The sequence below is a fragment of the Saccoglossus kowalevskii genome, chromosome 20 (assembly GCF_978046115.1).
Source record: "Saccoglossus kowalevskii chromosome 20, keSacKowa6.1, whole genome shotgun sequence".
NCBI classification, from domain to species: Eukaryota; Metazoa; Hemichordata; class Enteropneusta; family Harrimaniidae; genus Saccoglossus; species Saccoglossus kowalevskii.
The window spans coordinates 703,451-723,916 of record NC_140660.1 but is presented as its reverse complement, the minus strand read 5'-3'; the positions used below and the strand labels follow the sequence as shown (position 1 = coordinate 723,916).

Below are 20,466 nucleotides of genomic sequence, written 5' to 3'. Positions count from 1 at the left end.
GCCCCGTTACTAAGCGATGAGTTGTCCATGACAGTTGTATGACATAGTAGGGTTCCCTCGCCCATAACTGTTAAAGCGATATTGTTTGTGCAAGAACTGTGAAAACAAAAACTTGAATGACATTATGTCCACCGAAATGACAAATAGGTGATGATCTACAAGCCACAACTGGGAAGATTTACTAGAATAAATATTGTGAATTACATATTTTCGCAGACGCCAACTCACGTACATACGGCGCAACTGTCTATATCAAAAAAGACAATGTCACATCTCTCATCACGGCGAAAAACAGAATTGCGCCCACCAGCCAAACTACTATGACTAAAACCAAGATTAGAATTGATGGTTTTAATTAATGCTACTCGACTAAGTTAAATTCGTGAAAGCCGCATTCCGTGATAAGTATATCATTCTGATCTGATTCTCAGATTGTGCTGTATTGGTTAAATTTCATGTAAACAAACAATGTATTCTACACGCGTTGTATGCGTCGCTATGAGTTCCATATCGAACACGACGCGGCGCGACGACCAACGCCTCTTAAAATCTGACAAGAAAGCACAGCCATTTATTTCTAATCGAATACATGAAATAAATGCTACGTAGGAACCTACCGATAAATTCTTACCAAGTCATATGCCTCTGATTTACTAATCAGAGGTATAAACTTTGTAGACCTTGTGAGCAAATAATTTTGTAAAAGGGTCCGCCATGGCTGGCCAGGATTTATACCTGGCCAGTCACAAAGCTGCAATTATCATAAATGAACGATGACGTCAGCATCAACATACTAGTACTACATTCAGCCAATCAATGACTAGATGAACTGATTCTTCCGTGGTCAGTCAACGCGACTTGTGACACGTGACCGCGCACCGATGTGTTGATAAATAATACAGTTGACGAACCAAATGAAATAGACATCAATCTAGACTTGCTTGCAGTCTGTTGCGATTCCGATGAAAAATTCTTGAAAAATAAATACAAGCAGCCTATCGGCTGAGATAGCTCCGCTGTTAGCAGTGCACATTTCAATTAAAGAACTGAAGACATCATTAGAAAATGAACAATATGAATAGTATCAAAGCAATCGGACTTACAGTTTTTAACAAGAAGTCGAAAATATCACTTTTTACCAAAAATTACAAAAATATTCACCAAATCAAATTAATTAGAAAATTGAAGATATCATCACAAAATGAACAAATCTGAGAGAGGTCCACATGTAATACCTATATATGTAATATCAAAGCAATCGGACTTACAGTTTTCAACAAGAAGTCGAAAATATCATTTTTTACCAAAAATATTCACCAAAATTAGAGAACTGAAGATATCATCACAAAACGAACAAATCTGAGAAAGGTCTACATGTAGTATCTATGTGTGTAATATCAAAGCAATTGAACTATTGGTTTTTAATAAGAAGTCGAAAATATCACTTTTTACCAAAAATTACAAAAATATTCACCAAAATTAGAAAATTGAAGATATCATCACAAAATGAACAAGTCTGAGAGAGGTCCACATGTAGTACCTATATATGTAATATCAAAGCAATCAGACTTGCGGTTTTTAACAAGAAGTCGAAAATATCACTTTTTACCAAAAATGACAAAAATATTCACCAAAATTAGAGAATTGAAGATACCATCACGAAATGAACAAATCTGAGAGAGGTTCACATGTAGTACCTATATATGTAGTATCAAAGCAATTGGACTTGCGGTTTTTAACAAGAAGTCGAAAATATCACTTTTTACCAAAAATGACAAAAATATTCACCAAAATTAGAGAATTAAAGATATCATTACAAAATGAACAAATCTGAGAGAGGACCACATGTAGTACCTATATATTTAATATCAAAGCAATTGCACTTGCGGTTTTTAACAAGAAGTCGAAAATATCACTTTTTACCAAAAATGACAAAAATATTCACCAAAATTAGAGAATTAAAGATATCATTACAAAATGAACAAATCTGAGAGAGGACCACATGTAATACCTATATATTTAATATCAAAGCAATTGCACTTGCGGTTTTTAACAAGAAGTCGAAAATATCACTTTTTACCAAAAATAACAAAAATATTCACCAAAATTAGAGAATTGAAGATATCAACATGAAATGAACAAACCTAAGAGAGGTCTACCCAGGGTACATAAACACCAAGTATCAAAGCATTCAGGCTTGTAGTTTTCAAGAAGAAGTCGAAAAAGTAAAACATTGACACGGACGACGGACGACAAACGACGACGGACGACGACGACGACGGACAATCACTCATATGATAAGCTCCGCTCGACAAAGTCGACAGCGGAGCTAATAAAGTGCGTGAACGAGGGGTGAACGCGAAAGTCATGTGACCGCGAAATCCCAACAGACTTGCCATGAGTGTAAGCGTCCTCACATTACCGGCCAGATTCGGGCTTGTAAATTTGCAAAAACGTCATGCGGTGGGTGGAGCAGCCGAGCAATAAACAATAAACCGGGCATCGCACGTACCTATTTTTACTTGTCTCGCGCTATATCACCATGTTGTTGACGCAGATACGAAAACGTCCCGGCCATCTGAGTAGGCCTCCACGACCTCTCGCTGATATCGACAAAGGCTTTGGTATCCTAATACTTTTAAGGCTCGCTCCAAACATTCCCCTGATAACATTGCACGTTTTTTTTTTAAATTTAATCTAAAATAAAATGGCATATGCGATTCGGATATGAGAAAGTAGGTAAAGTTTTCGGGATCTAAGTTTATCTAAGTGTATATGGTTTCCGGGGTCTTAGTTGATATGTTAATTAGCCTGTCTTCTGATTGGTTGAAACTTATTAGACATGTCAATCCATTACAAGCCCGAATCTGACCGGAAATGTGAGGGCGCTTACACTGATGGCAAGTCTGTGGGGATTTCGCGGTCACGTGACTTTCGAGTCCTTCCCCTCGTTTACGCAACTTGAATTAATAATTACTTTTCAAGATTTTTCATCGGAATTGCAACAGACTGCAAGCAAGTCAAACATCAATCTTGAGAATATAGTCGGCCTAACTCGCTTCAGCACACTACAACGATCACTACGAGTTACCGTGTATATTCGTCGTTTCGTCGATGAATTTGGCCGACGTATTTCTACCGCTACTTCGCCGATTCCCGCTGAAGAAATCACCGAAGCTGAAGCTGATCTTCATCATCGTCATAACAACACACGTTTTGGTGTGCTCGTTAGACAGACGCGTTTATTCATGGTCGATGGTGGAATTTTGCGGTGTGGCGGCAGACTACACAGCGCAGATAAGAACTTTACTAATAAATCTCCTGCATTGTTACCAGCAAACACTATTTCACTACGCTGGGTGTCCGTCGGGAAAATGAACGCCTACACCAACGCGGGACACAGGCTGAATGCTATTCGCCAATATTGGATTACAAACATCAGACATACTGTTAATTACATTATTCGGTGCGTTGGTACCTGTAGGCGAGTCGACGGTAAACCCTACAGTGGGTCAATTACTGCACCGCTTCCGAAGTACCGTGTGACTGTGACAGTCCCGTAGACCCAAGTTCAAATCCTACCTTAGACTGAACATCAAAGGGTCGACCCATACCCTGAGAGGGTGTGCCACAGACTCAATGGGAAGTCCTATTCCACTGGCCGAGATTCATTCACTAACGAATGCGACTTTGGGGGAACCTTGGTTAAGGTCCGCAGGTGCTTGTGTACGACCGGGCCTGGTTGACGCCAGGATAGCGCATTACAAATTGCCATTTGACAGAGAGCTGGCCACACAGCCCTGTCATGTAGTCTCAAACATGAATATGACTGTGGCAAAATGCACTATGTGTCGTCACTAGCACTTGCAATTTGCAGGGAAAAAAAAGTCAGGAGAGGCAACAGTGACACTCAAAGTCCGGAACTGTCGCCGGCATGTCGAAAACCGCAAATGTAACGTCACGGACCTACCAAACGCCCGATACAAAAACTGTACATAAATTCCTTACAAGGATTTAACATACAATCAGATGTCGGAATTAATTAATGTTCAGATGTCAGATTATCCGCCGACACACGCTAACTACAAATGTTTGATTATCCACAGAGACAACGCAAACTAAAGATACTAGATAAAACGCGAATGCGATTAGGCACAACGCGAACAAATCTGACCACCCAGAAAGCGTATGACACCACCCAGAAATAATTTGCTTAGTTCAGTTCCGCGATAGTCTACTGGAGAGAGTTAAGTTCCAAATACTACATACTCAATATAGTGTGTTTGTGCACGAGTTAGTACGGGTGGTGGTATCACCTCTAAAATGAACGGAACTGACCTCATTTCTAGACCTACCTCGAACAATTTTTTGAGTTCAAACGCTATGCAATCGTGCAACTTATAGTTATAATCTAAGACTCGCCGACTGTATGTACACTGTGCTGTGTTTGAACTCTGGTGTTACATGGCTGGTAAAATTATCTACCCCTAATTAATTAAACTAAAAAAAACTCCGCTACTTCGCCGATTCCCGCTGACGAAATCACCAAAGCTGAAGCTAATCTTCATCATCGCCATAACAACACACGTTTTGGTGTGCTCGTTAGACAGATGCGTTTATTCATGGTCGATGGTGGAATTTTGCGGTGTGGCGGCAGACTACACAGCGCAGATAAGAACTTTACTAATAAATCTCTTGCATTGTTACCAGCAAACACTATTTCACTACGCTGGGTGTCCGTCGGGAAAATGAACGCCTACACCGCCGTGGGACACAGGCTGAATGCTGTTCGCCAATATTGGATTACAAACATCAGACATACTGTTAATTACATTATTCGGTGCGTTGGTACCTGTAGGCGAGTCGACGGTAAACCCTACAGTGGGTCAATTACTGCACCGCTTCCGAAGTACCGTATGACTGTGACAGTCCCGTAGACCCAAGTTCAAATCCTACCTTAGACTGAACATCAAAGGGTTGACCCATACCCTGAGAGGGTGTGCCACAGACTCAATGGGAAGTCCTATTCCAATGGCAGAGATTCATTCACTAACGAATGCGACTTTGGGGGAACCTTGGTTAAGGTCCGCAGGTGCTTGTGTACGACCGGGCCTGGTTGACGCCAGGATAGCGCATTACAAATTGCCATTTGACAGAGAGCTGGCCACACAGCCCTGTCATGTAGTCTCAAACATGAATATGACTGTGGCAAAATGCACTATGTGTCGTCACTAGCACTTGCAATTTGCAGGAAAAAAGTCAGGAGAGGCAACAGTGACACTCAAAGTCCGGAACTGTCGCCGGCATGTCGAAAACCGCAAATGTAACGTCACGGACCTACCAAACGCCCGATACAAAAACTGTACATAAATTCCTTACAAGGATTTAACATACAATCAGATGTCGGAATTAATTAATGTTCAGATGTCAGATTATCCGCCGACACACGCTAACTACAAATGTTTGATTATCTGCAGAGACAACGCAAACTAAAAATATTAGATAAAACGCGAATGCGATTAGGCACAACGCGAACAAATCTCACCACCCAGAAAGCGTATGACACCACCCAGAAATAATTTGCTTAGTTCAGTTCCGCGATAGTCTACATACATACTCAATATAGTGTTACATGGCTGGTAAAATGATCTACCCCTAATTAGTTAATTAAACTAAAAAAAACTCACCGTTTGTGTGTTTGGTGTGTTTGGATACAGTGGCTGGCAAACGTGGAGATGACAGGTGTTGTACGGATCTACGATGAAACAACGTTGACGAGGAAGCGGTAAAGCGTTGAGATGTGGCTTCGTCAGCTGGCTGTGGTCTCTATGTAAACTTATTTCAATGTATGTCGTATTTATAGCAACACTGTAAGAATTGGTTAATGATTGACGAATATAATCTTGCCTTATCAGACAGGTATTTATGATATTATAAATATACCACAACGTTCTGTATTCGAGGTTGATTCACAAACAGCAGTATTTTAATTAAAATGACGTCGATATTACGGCGTTTAGATTGGTAGCATTGTACTTGGTAGTTTTATTGGGTTATGTCGCCCTTTATGGTAGAAATAAACATATTAATCAACAGGTGTCTATAATTAGTGTCAAGAAGTAATATTTATATTGTACTTGTGATGGTGAATGTCATGCTAACACAACTATAAACAACTGTAAACACATTGTTTATTTACACTTGTGATATTTTGATAAACTCAAGAAGACCCAAGAAATATTCGGGATGCCTGTATATTACGGACAGACGATAACAGGGCAGTGTAACACAGCAAGACGCATTCTCGCCCGCCAGAGTATTTTTTCCGCCCACTCAAAAAATGGAGGCAACCATCAGTTGCCGAATGCACCTGTAAATTGTCAACTGACTATATATATCGTAGTGTGTATATAACCGCGAGCACATTTACCATCAGTCGTCTCATCAGAGTCCAAATTAGTGGCCGGAGACAACGAGAAAATTTATGGTGCGAATGTTGCAAGTGTTATAGTCTTCGTCTTATGACATTGCTACGACATGACGCAAGACATGCCACGTGTAGCCCGGTAAAAGTTTATAGATTAATTTATTCGGTATTTAAGCTGGCGCGGTGCCTGGGGTTGGTTTGTATATTTTTGGCTGATTAACTTGCTTTATTAAATATTGCTTGAAACTTACTACTTGCGTCCTTTTTACTTGAAACTAGTCACGTGCTATTAATGTTTGACCCCAATCCTGTACAATTAATTGGTGATATTGTTAAAGAACCCAAAAAAGAGGTCGATGTTACCCGATTTGGCTTGCCTGTGTATGCCTGTTGGAGAAATGTTAATATAACCTCTTGACAATTAGAAATACTAGTAGTGAATTCTCACTACTAGGAGGAAAACCCACTCTCAAACAATAACCGCTTATATTTCTGTTATCTATCAAACTTTACACAAGCGACTCAGTGTGTCACGTGACATCAATCAATCAAGTTATATTTGTCATATATTATCTCCGTTCTCTCAGTGACCTTTCTCTTTGTGGGATTCGTGTCAAGTCGTACCAGTAGTTATGGTCACAGGGACTTGTAAACTTACTTGCTAACAAACCCAACATAACAAACTCCCACGGCGGTTACACAATTTTCATTGTGGCCCTATTTTGAACGCCTTTCAATCAATTAACCAAGCAAGATAATTGCTAAGAATTTCATAAAGGTGTGAATTTCTTTTTTTTAAATATTTAAAATGTGTTATGAATTTCAAATAACGGTTATAACAACCAGACCAATCACAACGCGTTTACGGATAGAGGTAATGTTTTAACAACTTGAATATTTTATAACAATATTTTCGTCAACTTGCCGCTATCATTGGATTATATCTTGTTGCTGGGCAACTGCGAATACGCCATCTACGTTGACACCTCCCATCCTTACTTCCGGTTGAAATGTAAACCAGCGTGTTGTAAGAAACCGATAGTAAACTGCATGTTAGAATTAGATAACTTCCAATATCTTGAAGTGACAGTTATAAAGCTGTATTGCAATCGAAGAAATCAACATACTTGAAAGTGGCGTGGCAGCTGATATCCTCGGTGTCCAGTTGTCTGTACAGTAAGTCAGTGGAACACATCGGTAAGTTCTCGTGACGTCATTTACCTCATTATGGATCGAATGTATTAAACTTCAACTGTATTACATGTGTAATTAATGAAAGCCCTGAACACACTGCCATTTTACTAGCCCTACGTAATGCGCTGTGTTAATCGGGGAGAACTATAAATGGACACGGGGATCGCTAGCCCTGCGTACAGTGCTCTGTGTACGGGGACGCGTTCGGTTGATAGATGTCCCCACAACCAACGCGTCCCCGTACACACGGCACTGTACGCAGGGCTAGAGGATCGCCTGTCCGTATTATGATACTAAGCCCACTGATACAATCCGTGTACGTAGAGCTACCCATTATAGGGACTTTCCTGTACGCGTGTTTCCAGATAGTTTGTGTTGCCCAAAACAAAATAAATCAAAACAACGCGAACGCACACAAGCGTCATCAGATGAAAACAAAATTGTTTTAACTGTCATCATTCAGTTCAGAATTATTTTGTATTAAATGTTTTATTTTGCCTCAAATACTTTTTACTTTATTTGTTTACAGTGATATTTGTTTTGGAGTACTGTAACTTTTCAGTTTGTTCAAAGCAGGCATAATATTCCCTAGACTGAACCAGTTAAACGTTTAGTTTACATTCTTATTAGTGGAATGAGTGGTCTGTCAGTGACATTAATTAATGACAGATGCATCTTGGGTACAGTATGACAGTCAACACAGGAATTTTGCCTAACCTCCAAATCAAAAGTTACTGTTGGTGATACTGTTATAAAACAACATATTCAACAGAATTAAAACTTGGTGAAATAAAGTTGGAGTGAATATGTACCAGATTCTGCCGTAAATTTGCCCGTCCTGTGCCGTTTCACAGGGTTGGGGTTCAAATTTTCAAACAATGATCATCAAATATTTTTTGGGGGCATTTTTTTCTTGTTGGATTAAAAAGTAGACCGCGCATCTTTCTTAAAAAAATCACATTAACAAACCTCATGCGCCAAATACAATTATTTTGTTTCATTTTCTTAGTAAGGAAAGTATATTTTAAAAGAAGTTTCAAATAAAAACGAACTCAACTGCATTGCTTCGTAGCAAATGATCGCGGTAGTGCAATCCACTTATGCTGTGTTTTACAATTGTTGATTATTACCTAGTAATGATTGTAATAAAGTGCAAAAAATAAATCAAAATGATGGATTATGCCAACGAACGCGGCACGGAAGAGATTTGCCGATGTCGTTGTACGATCTTTTTGTTTGGATTTTGGTGGGAAAGCTACATGATTTGTTTTTAAATAAAAAAATTAGTTGTTTTCAAAAGATAAACATTTGAAGAATAATTTAACACTGTTTACAGCGATAACAGTTCATTGTCAAAACGACAATGGGCGAATTTACATCAGAATCCGGTACGAGGTAAGAGTTTCTAAGGGCCCCTCCCCCATAGCTGTAATTCTAACCCTGTTGCTCCAGTACCCCTCTTCCATTTTAATTCTATATACCCTGCTTTGGGTCACTTATTACCTTGCCTGAATCATAAATGAGATTGGTAAGGTATAGCAGAGGGAATTTTTTGTCTGGCGTCTGTCATCGGTCATGTTAACTCTGGTTTGTTAGTGCAATAAGTCAAAAAATTGTTATTCAACTGTTCTGATTTTACTATATACTCTGATTTAATATAAATACTTGGCCAAGTTCAAAGTTTGTGTGTCTAGCTCTTATATTTTTTCAGATATTGGTAAAAAATTTAGCTTAAAATATGCATAGGTTTTACATGGGATCAGCCTCAACTGACAGACCTGGGTTCAAGCCCAGTACCCGGCTTCATTTTTTCCCTTCTTTTTTCTGTTTTTTAACTGTTTGTATTGATTCCCATTGTATTAGAAACTGATTCTTCCTATTTTTTGTTGTTGACATTTTTGCTTTTTTAAATTTAAATCAAGGCTCTCTATTCAAAGTAGTGCATGGCAGCTTGCAAACCTTGTTGTTCAGTTGTTTTTTTTATATATTCTGATTTAATATAAATACTCAACCAAGTTCAAAGTTGTGTTTCTAGCTCAAATATTTTTTGAGATATTGATAAAAAAAGTAGCTTAAATTCTGCTTTGGTTATACAAAGGATCCAACAGACCTGGGTTCAAGGCCTGGACTCATTTTTTTCTTCATTATTTTTGTGTTTCACTGTTTGTATTCTTTTCTTTCGCATAAGCAACTAATTCTTCTTGTTTATTTTTTTGTGTGTTTTGGCTATTTTGCTTTATTTGAACTATTTTTTTTATTTATACACTATATGTAGATTCTTAAAAAATGTTTGGCCAAGTTTTGAGTTGTTGTGTCCAGGTTCTAAATATTTGGAGACATCTGTGGAAATGCATAATGTAGCCTAGCATGTATATGTCTACATTACTTTAACATAGGAACAGACTGGCAGCTCCTCAACTCTCTCCATCAACTCTCTGCTCTGTAATTTTCCTGGATTTATTTTCATTTTAATGATTTGCATAAATCAATTTCTGTATTTGACCTGCAACATGTAAAGGTCAAAAAGTCATTTGTGTAAAACTGTGTTGTGAAGTTCAGTGGATAAGTCAAGGTTGAAACTTAACTCTGCATCCTAAAAATAAATTGGTTCTGGGTGAAACATCTACATCTAGCAAAGTTTCAAAATAGTGAGAAATGTTTTTCAATTTTCTTTTTTCTGCTTGTATTCAAATCTGCTGTTTCTTAAAACAAATTTTTATTATGACTTTATTTTTTAATTATTTTGACTGGGTAATGTGTAACAAGAAGTTGATTCATTACTCATTTAATTTGTTACTACAGTAAGTTAATCTGTTACTCAAGATAATAAGTTACCTTCTAACTCAGTACAACTAGTTAATTCATTACTCAAGATAAGTCAATTTGTTACTCAGTACAAAAAGGGGATTTGTGTTACTTAAGTTCATCATCACTATAGTTTTGTTTATCTTACATACATCCCAGAATTCGCAGTAAATGTAACCATCTAGTTTCAGCAGCTCGGAAAGAACAAAAGTATGTTGGAATGCCCCACATTTAAACAGATCTACCCCTACACTTCCCATTGACTTCACCTTCCAAACCAGACCAGAATCTCATAAGTCATCAATTTTACAACTCCATCTCCATAAATGATACACCCCCTGTTGGTTATTATGTTGAATTTTTTGAAACTTCTACACACCCCAACCCTCTGGTCTTCAACACCCCCTTCAGCTATTATCTATTTTAAACTGTAAGCTTCAAACTCCTGCATGGTAAGTCGTCTTGCATGTCATGCACCCAAAACACTTCAAAGTTTAAATATTTAAGCAATAAACCACCGCCGGAGGCAGGTATACCACGAGATATTGCACAATTCACAACATATATGCATGAGCGGTAGCGAGTGCACATATGGAGTGAATTGTGCAATATCGAGTGGTATACCCGACTCCGGTGGTGGTTTATTGCTATTATATTATACCAACGTCATTTCTGTTGCATTTCGGCACTCTCGACCTTTTTACAAAATAAGAAAGAGTCGTTTTCGAATGACGTGTAATGGGCATCTGCTGGACGACACAGTGATCAGATGAAATGGGCCCTTCAACCAGTATTTAATCACCTATCCAACACACTCGCGCTCAATACACAGAAACGCACAGAAGAGCAAGTTTAGATATCATCACAATCAAGGGAAGTTTATTTCTACAATGCAAGAAACTAGCAAATAACTAGAAATTTAAGAAACTGAACAAGCTGAACGCTAAATTTACATATGAATAGCCGTGAATAAATTATCATCAGCAGAAATTACCGGCAGCGCGCACTGTGCGCCATTTTTGAAAACATGTGCTGTATCGTTGTTGAATTTTCTATTTTGTGTTTGTTATGTTGACATTAATTGGTCCACTAAAGGTGCAGTTATAAAACAAAGCAGATGCTGCATGTGTACTTTGATTGTGGGTATTAGAAATAGAAGCGGTGCCAGATTCTGCGGGAGTTGGTCCAGACGCTACTATGCCGGTGTTCTCTGGGGTACGGATGATGTTGTTGGAAACACTCGCTTCGATTGCTACGGTCACTTTTCTATCAGAGGATTTGTTTTTATACCCCAAACTGCGAGACAGAATACTGGACATTCCTTGTCTCTGATTATTGGTGAGTTTGTTGGTATAGTACCGAACACTAGCTTCGTTTTTATGTGCCGTGAAATACATAATGTGTCTGGTTTCAACTCCTGCCGAATCTAACACAGTGCACGCAGTTGCCCTAACACAATGATTTGTATAAACTGTCAACAAATTTGCTGCTACTGAAATCTCTTTCATCATAGATCCCAATTTATTTTCACCAAGGGGTGAATTACAATACCAGACTATGTCAGTGGGCGTTACATTTACACGGGGCCTCTGAAACAACGCATTTTGCCCCGGGTGCAATTTGGACAAATACATTTGAAATGCTGCAACGGGACAATTTTCACCGCCGGTAGCATACATTTTAGCCTGTGTTTCGAAATCGTCGTCAGGGTGATTTTTGGTTTTCTCGGAATATGTACATTCTACATACCGGGTTTTGTTGTAGCTTTCTTGGATGTGATAGCTATATTATGTCAAACTTCGAAATCCCTCCCGACCCCTGCGGCCAAAATGACGCCTTCGGCTCTGACATCATCAATATTATGGTCATGCCCACCATCCCTTGGGCAGGCAACAAATCGTGATATTACCCTCACAAGCATGTGTTATTATTTAATTATCCCAGTTTCTGTATAGTGTATAGAGAGGGGTAGTCCCTGTGTAGTGTATAGAGGCGGAGGCCTTTATCCCAGTCCCTGTGTAGTGTATAGAGAGGGGTAGTCCCTGTGTAGTGTATAGAGGGGTTCAGTCCCTGCATAGTGTATAGAGGGGGGGGGTATCCCAGTCCCTGTGTAGTGTATAGAGGGGAAGCCTTTATCCCAGTCCCTGTGTAGTGTATAGAGGGGGACAGTCCCTGCATAGTGTATAGAGGGGGGCTTTATTCCAGTCTCTGTGTAGTGTATAGAGGGGGACAGTCCCTGCATAGTGTATAGAGGGGGGTTATCCCAGTCCCTGTATAGTGTATAGAGAGGGGCAGTCCTTGCCTAGTGTATAGTGGGGGGGGGGCTTTATCCCAGTTCCTGTATAGTGTATAGAGGGGGGTATTTATTTATTCAAATGAGTTTTATATACCGGTAATACTGTAGTTTCATATTTGTTTCCTTCATATGTGCTATTGTTTGTTGCCATGGTGAATTTTCTGTAAAAATGTTTACACTACATGGAATATTGTTATCAAAGATATAGGTGTACAGCTGTCTTATTGATCCCTGCAGGGTTTTTTTACAGTGCATTTTTTTTTTTTCATTTTGCTTCCCTTCAGAATTTCTAATTGTTAAACTATAAATGAGCATTAATAATTCTGTTATTAAAATGTATTATTTGTGTTTGAAAATTGTTAATTTTTTAGTATTTATGAAATGTTTCAGAGATTAAATTTGATATAATAGTAAAACAAATAAGACATTCATCTATTAAGGTTTGGTACTCTTTGACTAGGAACTCACTTTGGTTGTACTCAATGCTATGTGTGGTCTTATGATTTCCCATCAAAATCACAGTCTCAGAAACCCTTGTTGTGATGTCTGGCACAACTGAAAGTGTACACCTATGGGAAATAGCCAGCAAATAAAATAGACTTGTCAATGAAGGGAAGTGAAGGCAATTATTTATCACATTGTTGACTGACACTGTTTTTCCCATCATGCATTTCAGCTATCCTTGAAGGCTTTCAGTAGATGTGTTAAAAGGTCATCGACCTCCCTATCTTCCTGGTAAGTATATTTTATACTTAGTTTTAATTTTTGTTCTCATTACTGTGACCTTATAGATGTTAAAATCAACTTACAGTCACCTTTCATATAAACCTGAACTATTTTTTCAGTAATGTTTCAAAACTTTTAATTATGATTTGTAGTTAATGAACAATTTCCGTATGTCAGTTTGGTATAAAAATAATGAGGAAATTATTTTAAAATATTTAAAATTTGCAAAATATTGCACCAAAGTGTTTGCAGGAAAATGAGGTCATTGAAATAAAGCCTAAATTTAATAATTTAACTGAATAAAAAAATACATCATGAATTCAGACACCTCCAAAAATAATAAAATTTTTCCCAATTTATTGATAATCTACTTGGCTTCTATATAGATCTACGCAACAGGTACCTAAGTAACTTAGCTTCTATATAGATATACGCAACAGGTACCTAAGAAACTTAGCTTCTATATAGATATACGCAACAGGTACCTAAGTAACTTAGCTTCTATATAGATATACGCAACAGGTACCTAAGTTACTTAGCTTCTATATAGATATACGCAACAGGTACCTAAGTAACTTAGCTTCTATATAGATATACGCAACAGGTACCTAAGTTACTTAGCTTCTATATAGATAAACGCAACAGGTACCTAAGTAACTTAGCTTCTATATAGATATACGCAACAGGTACCTAAGTAACTTAGCTTCTATATAGATAAACGCAACAGATACCTAAGAATTATACCCGCCAGAGGGAAAACTTCCATAAGCGTGCATGCATGATTTTGACAAAAAATAACTTGTATGGTGTAGTACCGGTTGTTGAGGGGATTGACCTCTGACCCCAGATTGATTGCATGCATGATTTTGACAAAAATAACTTGTACATTGTCATTCGTAATGGTGTTGTACCAGTTGTCTCAGCCATAATAGATTGAATTACAGTGAACACAAAACACACCTTAAGTTGAACATAATTTGTTTCAGATATTGTCGATTACAAAATCACAATATGTTATATATATATGGGACTGATGAGTACGGAACCGCAACACAAACCATAGCACTGGAGGAAGGAATAACACCCCAACAAAAACCGTGATAAATACTTCAAACTGCATGATGAGATTTAAAAATGGTTCAATATTGGCTTTGATTATTTTGGACATAGCACAACACAGCAACAAAGAATGTAAGTACAAATGTATTCTTAGTCCCTGATAAAAACCCTTTTTCAATTTTGAATTGCTGATAAAGAAAATTTCAAATTAATATTTTTTTTTAAATACAACCTCCCAAATCCAAATTCATATAGTCTACTTCCCAATTTTGTTTAGACTTCTTCCTAATTCTGAATTCCTGATAAAGTTTTAGATTTTAAGAGTTTAGCAGGAAAATAATGAATTTAATTGTTATTCCACAAGTTCATGTAGATTTATTTTAGTAAATTTGACTTATCAGTGAAAATAACGAATTAAAAACCAGTGAATAATTAATACATTTACAGTACAGGCTGTATTAGATCTTGTATTTTATGATTTTTATAGATACACTCCTAGAATGGTTACCAGTATATCTCCTGATCTCGCATTCAGAACATATTGAGAACATTATAAGGACATGTTCTCAGATCATGTTGAGAACATTATAAGAACACATTCTCAGATCATGTTGAGAACATTTTAAGAACACGTTCTCAGATCATGTTGAGAACATTATAAGAACACATTCTCAGATCATGTTGAGAACATTCCAAGAACACATTCTTAGACCATGTTGAGAACATTTTAAGAACACGTTCTCAGATCATGTTGAGAACATTATAAGAACACGTTCTCAAATCATGTTGAGAACATTTTAAGAACACGTTCTCAGATCATGTTGAGAACATTATAAGAACACGTTCTCAGATCATGTTGAGAACATTATAAGAACACGTTCTCAGATCATGTTGAGAACATTATAAGAACACGTTCTCAGATCATGTTGAGAACATTATAAGAACACGTTCTCAGATCATGTTGAGAACATTTTAAGAACACGTTCTCAGATCATGTTGAGAACATTATAAGAACACGTTCTCAGATCATGTTGAGAACATTTTAAGAACACGTTCTCAGATCATGTTGAGAACATTTTAAGAACACGTTCTCAGATCATGTTGAGAACATTTTAAGAACACGTTCTCAGATCATGTTGAGAACATTATAAGAACACGTTCTCAGATCATGTTGAGAACATTATAAGAACACGTTCTCAGATCATGTTGAGAACATTTTAAGAACACGTTCTCAGATCATGTTGAGAACATTTTAAGAACACGTTCTCAGATCATGTTGAGAACATTATAAGAACACGTTCTCAGATCATGTTGAGAACATTATAAGAACACGTTCTCAGATCATGTTGAGAACATTTTAAGAACACGTTCTCAGATCATGTTGAGAACATTTTAAGAACACGTTCTCAGATCATGTTGAGAACATTATAAGAACACGTTCTCAGATCATGTTGAGAACATTTTAAGAACACGTTCTCAGATCATGTTGAGAACATTATAAGAACACGTTCTCAGATCATGTTGAGAACATTTTAAGAACACGTTCTCAGATCATGTTGAGAACATTATAAGAACACGTTCTCAGATCATGTTGAGAACATTATAAGAACACGTTCTCAGATCATGTTGAAAACATTTTAAGAACACGTTCTCAGATCATGTTGAGAACATTTTAAGAACACGTTCTCAGATCATGTTGAGAACATTATAAGGACATGTTCTCAGATCATGTTGAGAACATTATAAGAACACGTTCTCAGATCATGTTGAGAACATTTTAAGAACACGTTCTCAGATCATGTTGAGAACATTTTAAGAACACGTTCTCAGATCATGTTGAGAACATTATAAGAACACGTTCTCAGATCATGTTGAGAACATTTTAAGAACACGTTCTCAGATCATGTTGAGAACATTATAAGAACACGTTCTCAGATCATGTTGAGAACATTTTAAGAACACGTTCTCAGATCATGTTGAGAACATTATAAGAACACGTTCTCAGATCATGTTGAGAACATTTAAGAACACGTTCTCAGATCATGTTGAGAACATTATAAGAACACGTTCTCAGATCATGTTGAGAACATTATAAAAACACGTTCTCAGATCATGTTGAGAACATTTTAAGAACACGTTCTCAGATCATGTTGAGAACATTATAAGAACACGTTCTCAGATCATGTTGAGAACATTTTAAGAACACGTTCTCAGATCATGTTGAGAACATTATAAGAACACGTTCTCAGATCATGTTGAGAACATTTTAAGAACACGTTCTCAGATCATGTTGAGAACATTTTAAGAACACGTTCTCAGATCATGTTGAGAACATTATAAGAACACGTTCTCAGATCATGTTGAGAACATTTTAAGAACACGTTCTCAGATCATGTTGAGAACATAAGAACACGTTCTCAGATCATGTTGAGAACATTATAAGAACACGTTCTCAGATCATGTTGAGAACATTTTAAGAACACGTTCTCAGATCATGTTGAGAACATTTTAAGAACACGTTCTCAGATCATGTTGAGAACATTATAAGGACATGTTCTCAGATCATGTTGAGAACATTATAAGAACACGTTCTCAGATCATGTTGAGAACATTTTAAGAACACGTTCTCAGATCATGTTGAGAACATTATAAGGACATGTTCTCAGATCATGTTGAGAACATTTTAAGAACACGTTCTCAGATCATGTTGAGAACATTTTAAGAACACGTTCTCAGATCATGTTGAGAACATTATAAGAACACGTTCTCAGATCATGTTGAGAACATTTTAAGAACACGTTCTCAGATCATGTTGAGAACATTATAAGAACACGTTCTCAGATCATGTTGAGAACATTTTAAGAACACGTTCTCAGATCATGTTGAGAACATTTTAAGAACACGTTCTCAGATCATGTTGAGAACATTATAAGAACACGTTCTCAGATCATGTTGAGAACATTTTAAGAACACGTTCTCAGATCATGTTGAGAACATTATAAGAACACGTTCTCAGATCATGTTGAGAACATTATAAGAACACGTTCTCAGATCATGTTGAGAACATTTTAGGAACACGTTCTCAGATCATGTTGAGAACATTTTAAGAACACGTTCTCAGATCATGTTGAGAACATTATAAGGACATGTTCTCAGATCATGTTGAGAACATTATAAGAACACGTTCTCAGATCATGTTGAGAACATTTTAAGAACACGTTCTCAGATCATGTTGAGAACATTATAAGGACATGTTCTCAGATCATGTTGAGAACATTTTAAGAACACGTTCTCAGATCATGTTGAGAACATTTTAAGAACACATTCTCAGATCATGTTGAGAACATAAGAACACGTTCTCAGATCATGTTGAGAACATTTTAAGAACACGTTCTCAGATCATGTTGAGAACATTTTAAGAAGACGTTCTCAGATCATGTTGAGAACATTATAAGGACATGTTCTCAGATCATGTTGAGAACATTATAAGAACACGTTCTCAGATCATGTTGAGAACATTTTAAGAACACGTTCTCAGATCATGTTGAGAACATTTTAAGAACACGTTCTCAGATCATGTTGAGAACATTATAAGGACATGTTTTCAGATCATGTTGAGAACATTCTAAGAACACATTCACAGAACAATCCAGATACACTTTTAGAACAAGTTGAGAACATTCCAGAAACATGTACATAATGTTCCATAAACACATTCAAAACACTGGTGAAAATTGTTATTACTTTCAGCCTTGTTTGATAAAACAGAGCTGTCAAGGGTGGAAGCAGTTTGCAGTGGTAAATCCTAGAAACCTTCTACCATAAATCCAATCAAATGTGGTGATTCACAGCAAACTGCTATGAATGATGGGAAAATAGTTGAAGAACTGACAGCTCAATTCACTGAACAGGTAAGTGATATGAGAATGGAAGAACCAATCACATTGATTGATATAGATCACATGTTAAATCATGTGACACAGGTACATAGTAGGAACCATTCACATTGATTGACATAGATCACATGTCATTACAGATGCCATATATGTAAAGAAAACGAACTTTGAAAGGTTCGAAGCGTGATTTTATGCCACAGTCCTGGCGCGTTTCAACCCTTGGGATATTTTACTATAATAGGGTGTGTCTACATCGCGCGTTAAAATTTGCATATAACATAAACACGTAACAAAGTTGTGATAAAGGAAATAGTGGTATAAACAAAGATCAGTGATTACTTGAAATCGATACCAGGAAGGGGGGGTAAAAGAAAAGTTATATAACATATTATTATTAAATAATTTATTAAAATACATAAGTTTGTCCAACTCCCTGTGGTTTCACCATGATTGATGAGCGTTTAGTCTGACAAGAAAGCAATGTTGACCTCTACACTCGCAGTCATGTCTTGGGAAGCTGTATCCACTGATGTAGTCAGAAAGTCATTCCTCGTGATTGCAAATAATTTAGACGGTTCTCAAGACGACTTGGTTTCAGGGAAAATTGTGTGTGACGACATCAATGTATTCCAGGACGAAGCTATACGAATTTCGTTCGACGACGGCGACGGCGGCGACAGTGACGCCAACTTGGACTTTGAGGGTTTTGACTTTGACGAAGATGACAATGAACGTACAAATAGAGATCTGAGAAAATTGTTCAAAAAACTATGAACTTTCGTAATTTTTACTGTGTAAATTTGAAAATTATTAGTGATCTTGTATGACTTTTGATCCGGTATTTTCAAAACCGGAAAAGTTTCACCCCTGACTTTTTAGTTCATTTTGAATTCACACGTATTTGGCGTGTCAGTGTGCAGAGAAATCCTAATTCAAACAATTCTTCACTGTCAATTTTTATTATTTCTGGTTTATTTGTCACAGTATAAGCAATACATTAGTTTTGTTTTACTTCTAATGTTGCATATTGTTCATTTATTTCTGTTGCATGTTTTTATTTGCCGTTTTACTCCTTGTCGAAGTTCGATTTGCGTGTTGCCAATTTTTGCGATTTTTCAGTTTTTTTTGCCGGGGATATGCCCACCCCTTCTTTTTGGCGATTTTCCATGTTCAAGACCCTGGGTTTTTACCCGGATAAATACGGTAAAACAATTTCAGTAAAAGAGCTTTGACTGATTGGTGCATATTTCCATTAATTCATCATAAATTTACCAAATAATCAAAAGTCTGTGATTGCCAAAATTCTCTGATTGAATATGAAAATTACACAATCTTGGTTTAAAGATTTAGTTTGTCAATTTTGAATAAAAGATTACATATGTATGTTTATACATTACAGCGGAATTGAAAATTTATTTGCCATGTGTTTGTTTGTAAAATGTTTTCAAGCAAGCTTGCCTGCAGCTTTCTTTTTAATGAAGTGGACCCCATGGATTATGTTTTTTTTCATCAGGGTGGCAGGGTACGGATGTTGAGAACTTTGCGAGAAGATTGCAGATTGAAACTGAAGTAAAGAAGTTACTGGACTTGAAGTGTCAACTGTCGCTGGTAAAAGGGGAGGAGCCTGCTTCTCCTTTTGGAGGGAAAGGAAAAATGAAGAAAGAAGGAAATAAATGAAATATGATGTTAAAGCAGCAGTGACTGATATACAAAGTACAAAACATAGTTGTACTGGGATAAACCATATATATGTTTAGCTTAGGATTAAATTATGTGCTGACTAATTAAATAATTTGCATAAATTATCCATTTCCACAGACATCTTGAGTACCATTCATCAAATTTCAATAAAACTTGGTACATAGGTCTGAATACTTCAGGGTTGATATCCATGTAGATTAATTACCATCTTTTATAAATGGGTTCATGTGAACTCATTAATATGCATAACTGAAATATCTCATACAAAGACAACTTTGTGTTTAAAATAAGACATGATTTTAAATATATTTGTGCTAGAAGGACAACTTTGATATATAGTGAATACAGAATTCCCTATTTGT

At 36.9% G+C, this 20,466-nt stretch overlaps 1 protein-coding gene and 1 long non-coding RNA gene across 2 annotated transcripts; both read left to right on the top strand.

Annotated features, from left to right (window-relative positions):
* The first annotated feature begins 2,897 nt into the window (after window positions 1-2,897).
* On the top strand, window positions 2,898-3,563 carry LOC146729866 (uncharacterized). The gene has a single exon (XM_085494694.1). It carries the CDS (start codon window positions 2,898-2,900, stop codon window positions 3,561-3,563), a length of 666 nt encoding a protein of 221 aa, XP_085350820.1.
* A 3,868-nt stretch (window positions 3,564-7,431) lies between these two features.
* On the top strand, window positions 7,432-20,057 carry LOC146729865 (uncharacterized). Its single transcript, XR_014927896.1, has 5 exons — window positions 7,432-7,624; window positions 13,399-13,457; window positions 14,435-14,639; window positions 18,258-18,418; window positions 19,917-20,057. It is a non-coding gene; the product is annotated as an uncharacterized LOC146729865 (long non-coding RNA).
* Window positions 20,058-20,466: the final 409 nt, after the last annotated feature.

What these genes read in the sequence shown, in the direction of transcription:
- LOC146729866 (XM_085494694.1), top strand. Translation starts at nt 2,898, where the DNA reads ATGGCAAGTCTGTGGGGATTTCGCGGTCACGTGACTTTCGAGTCCTTC.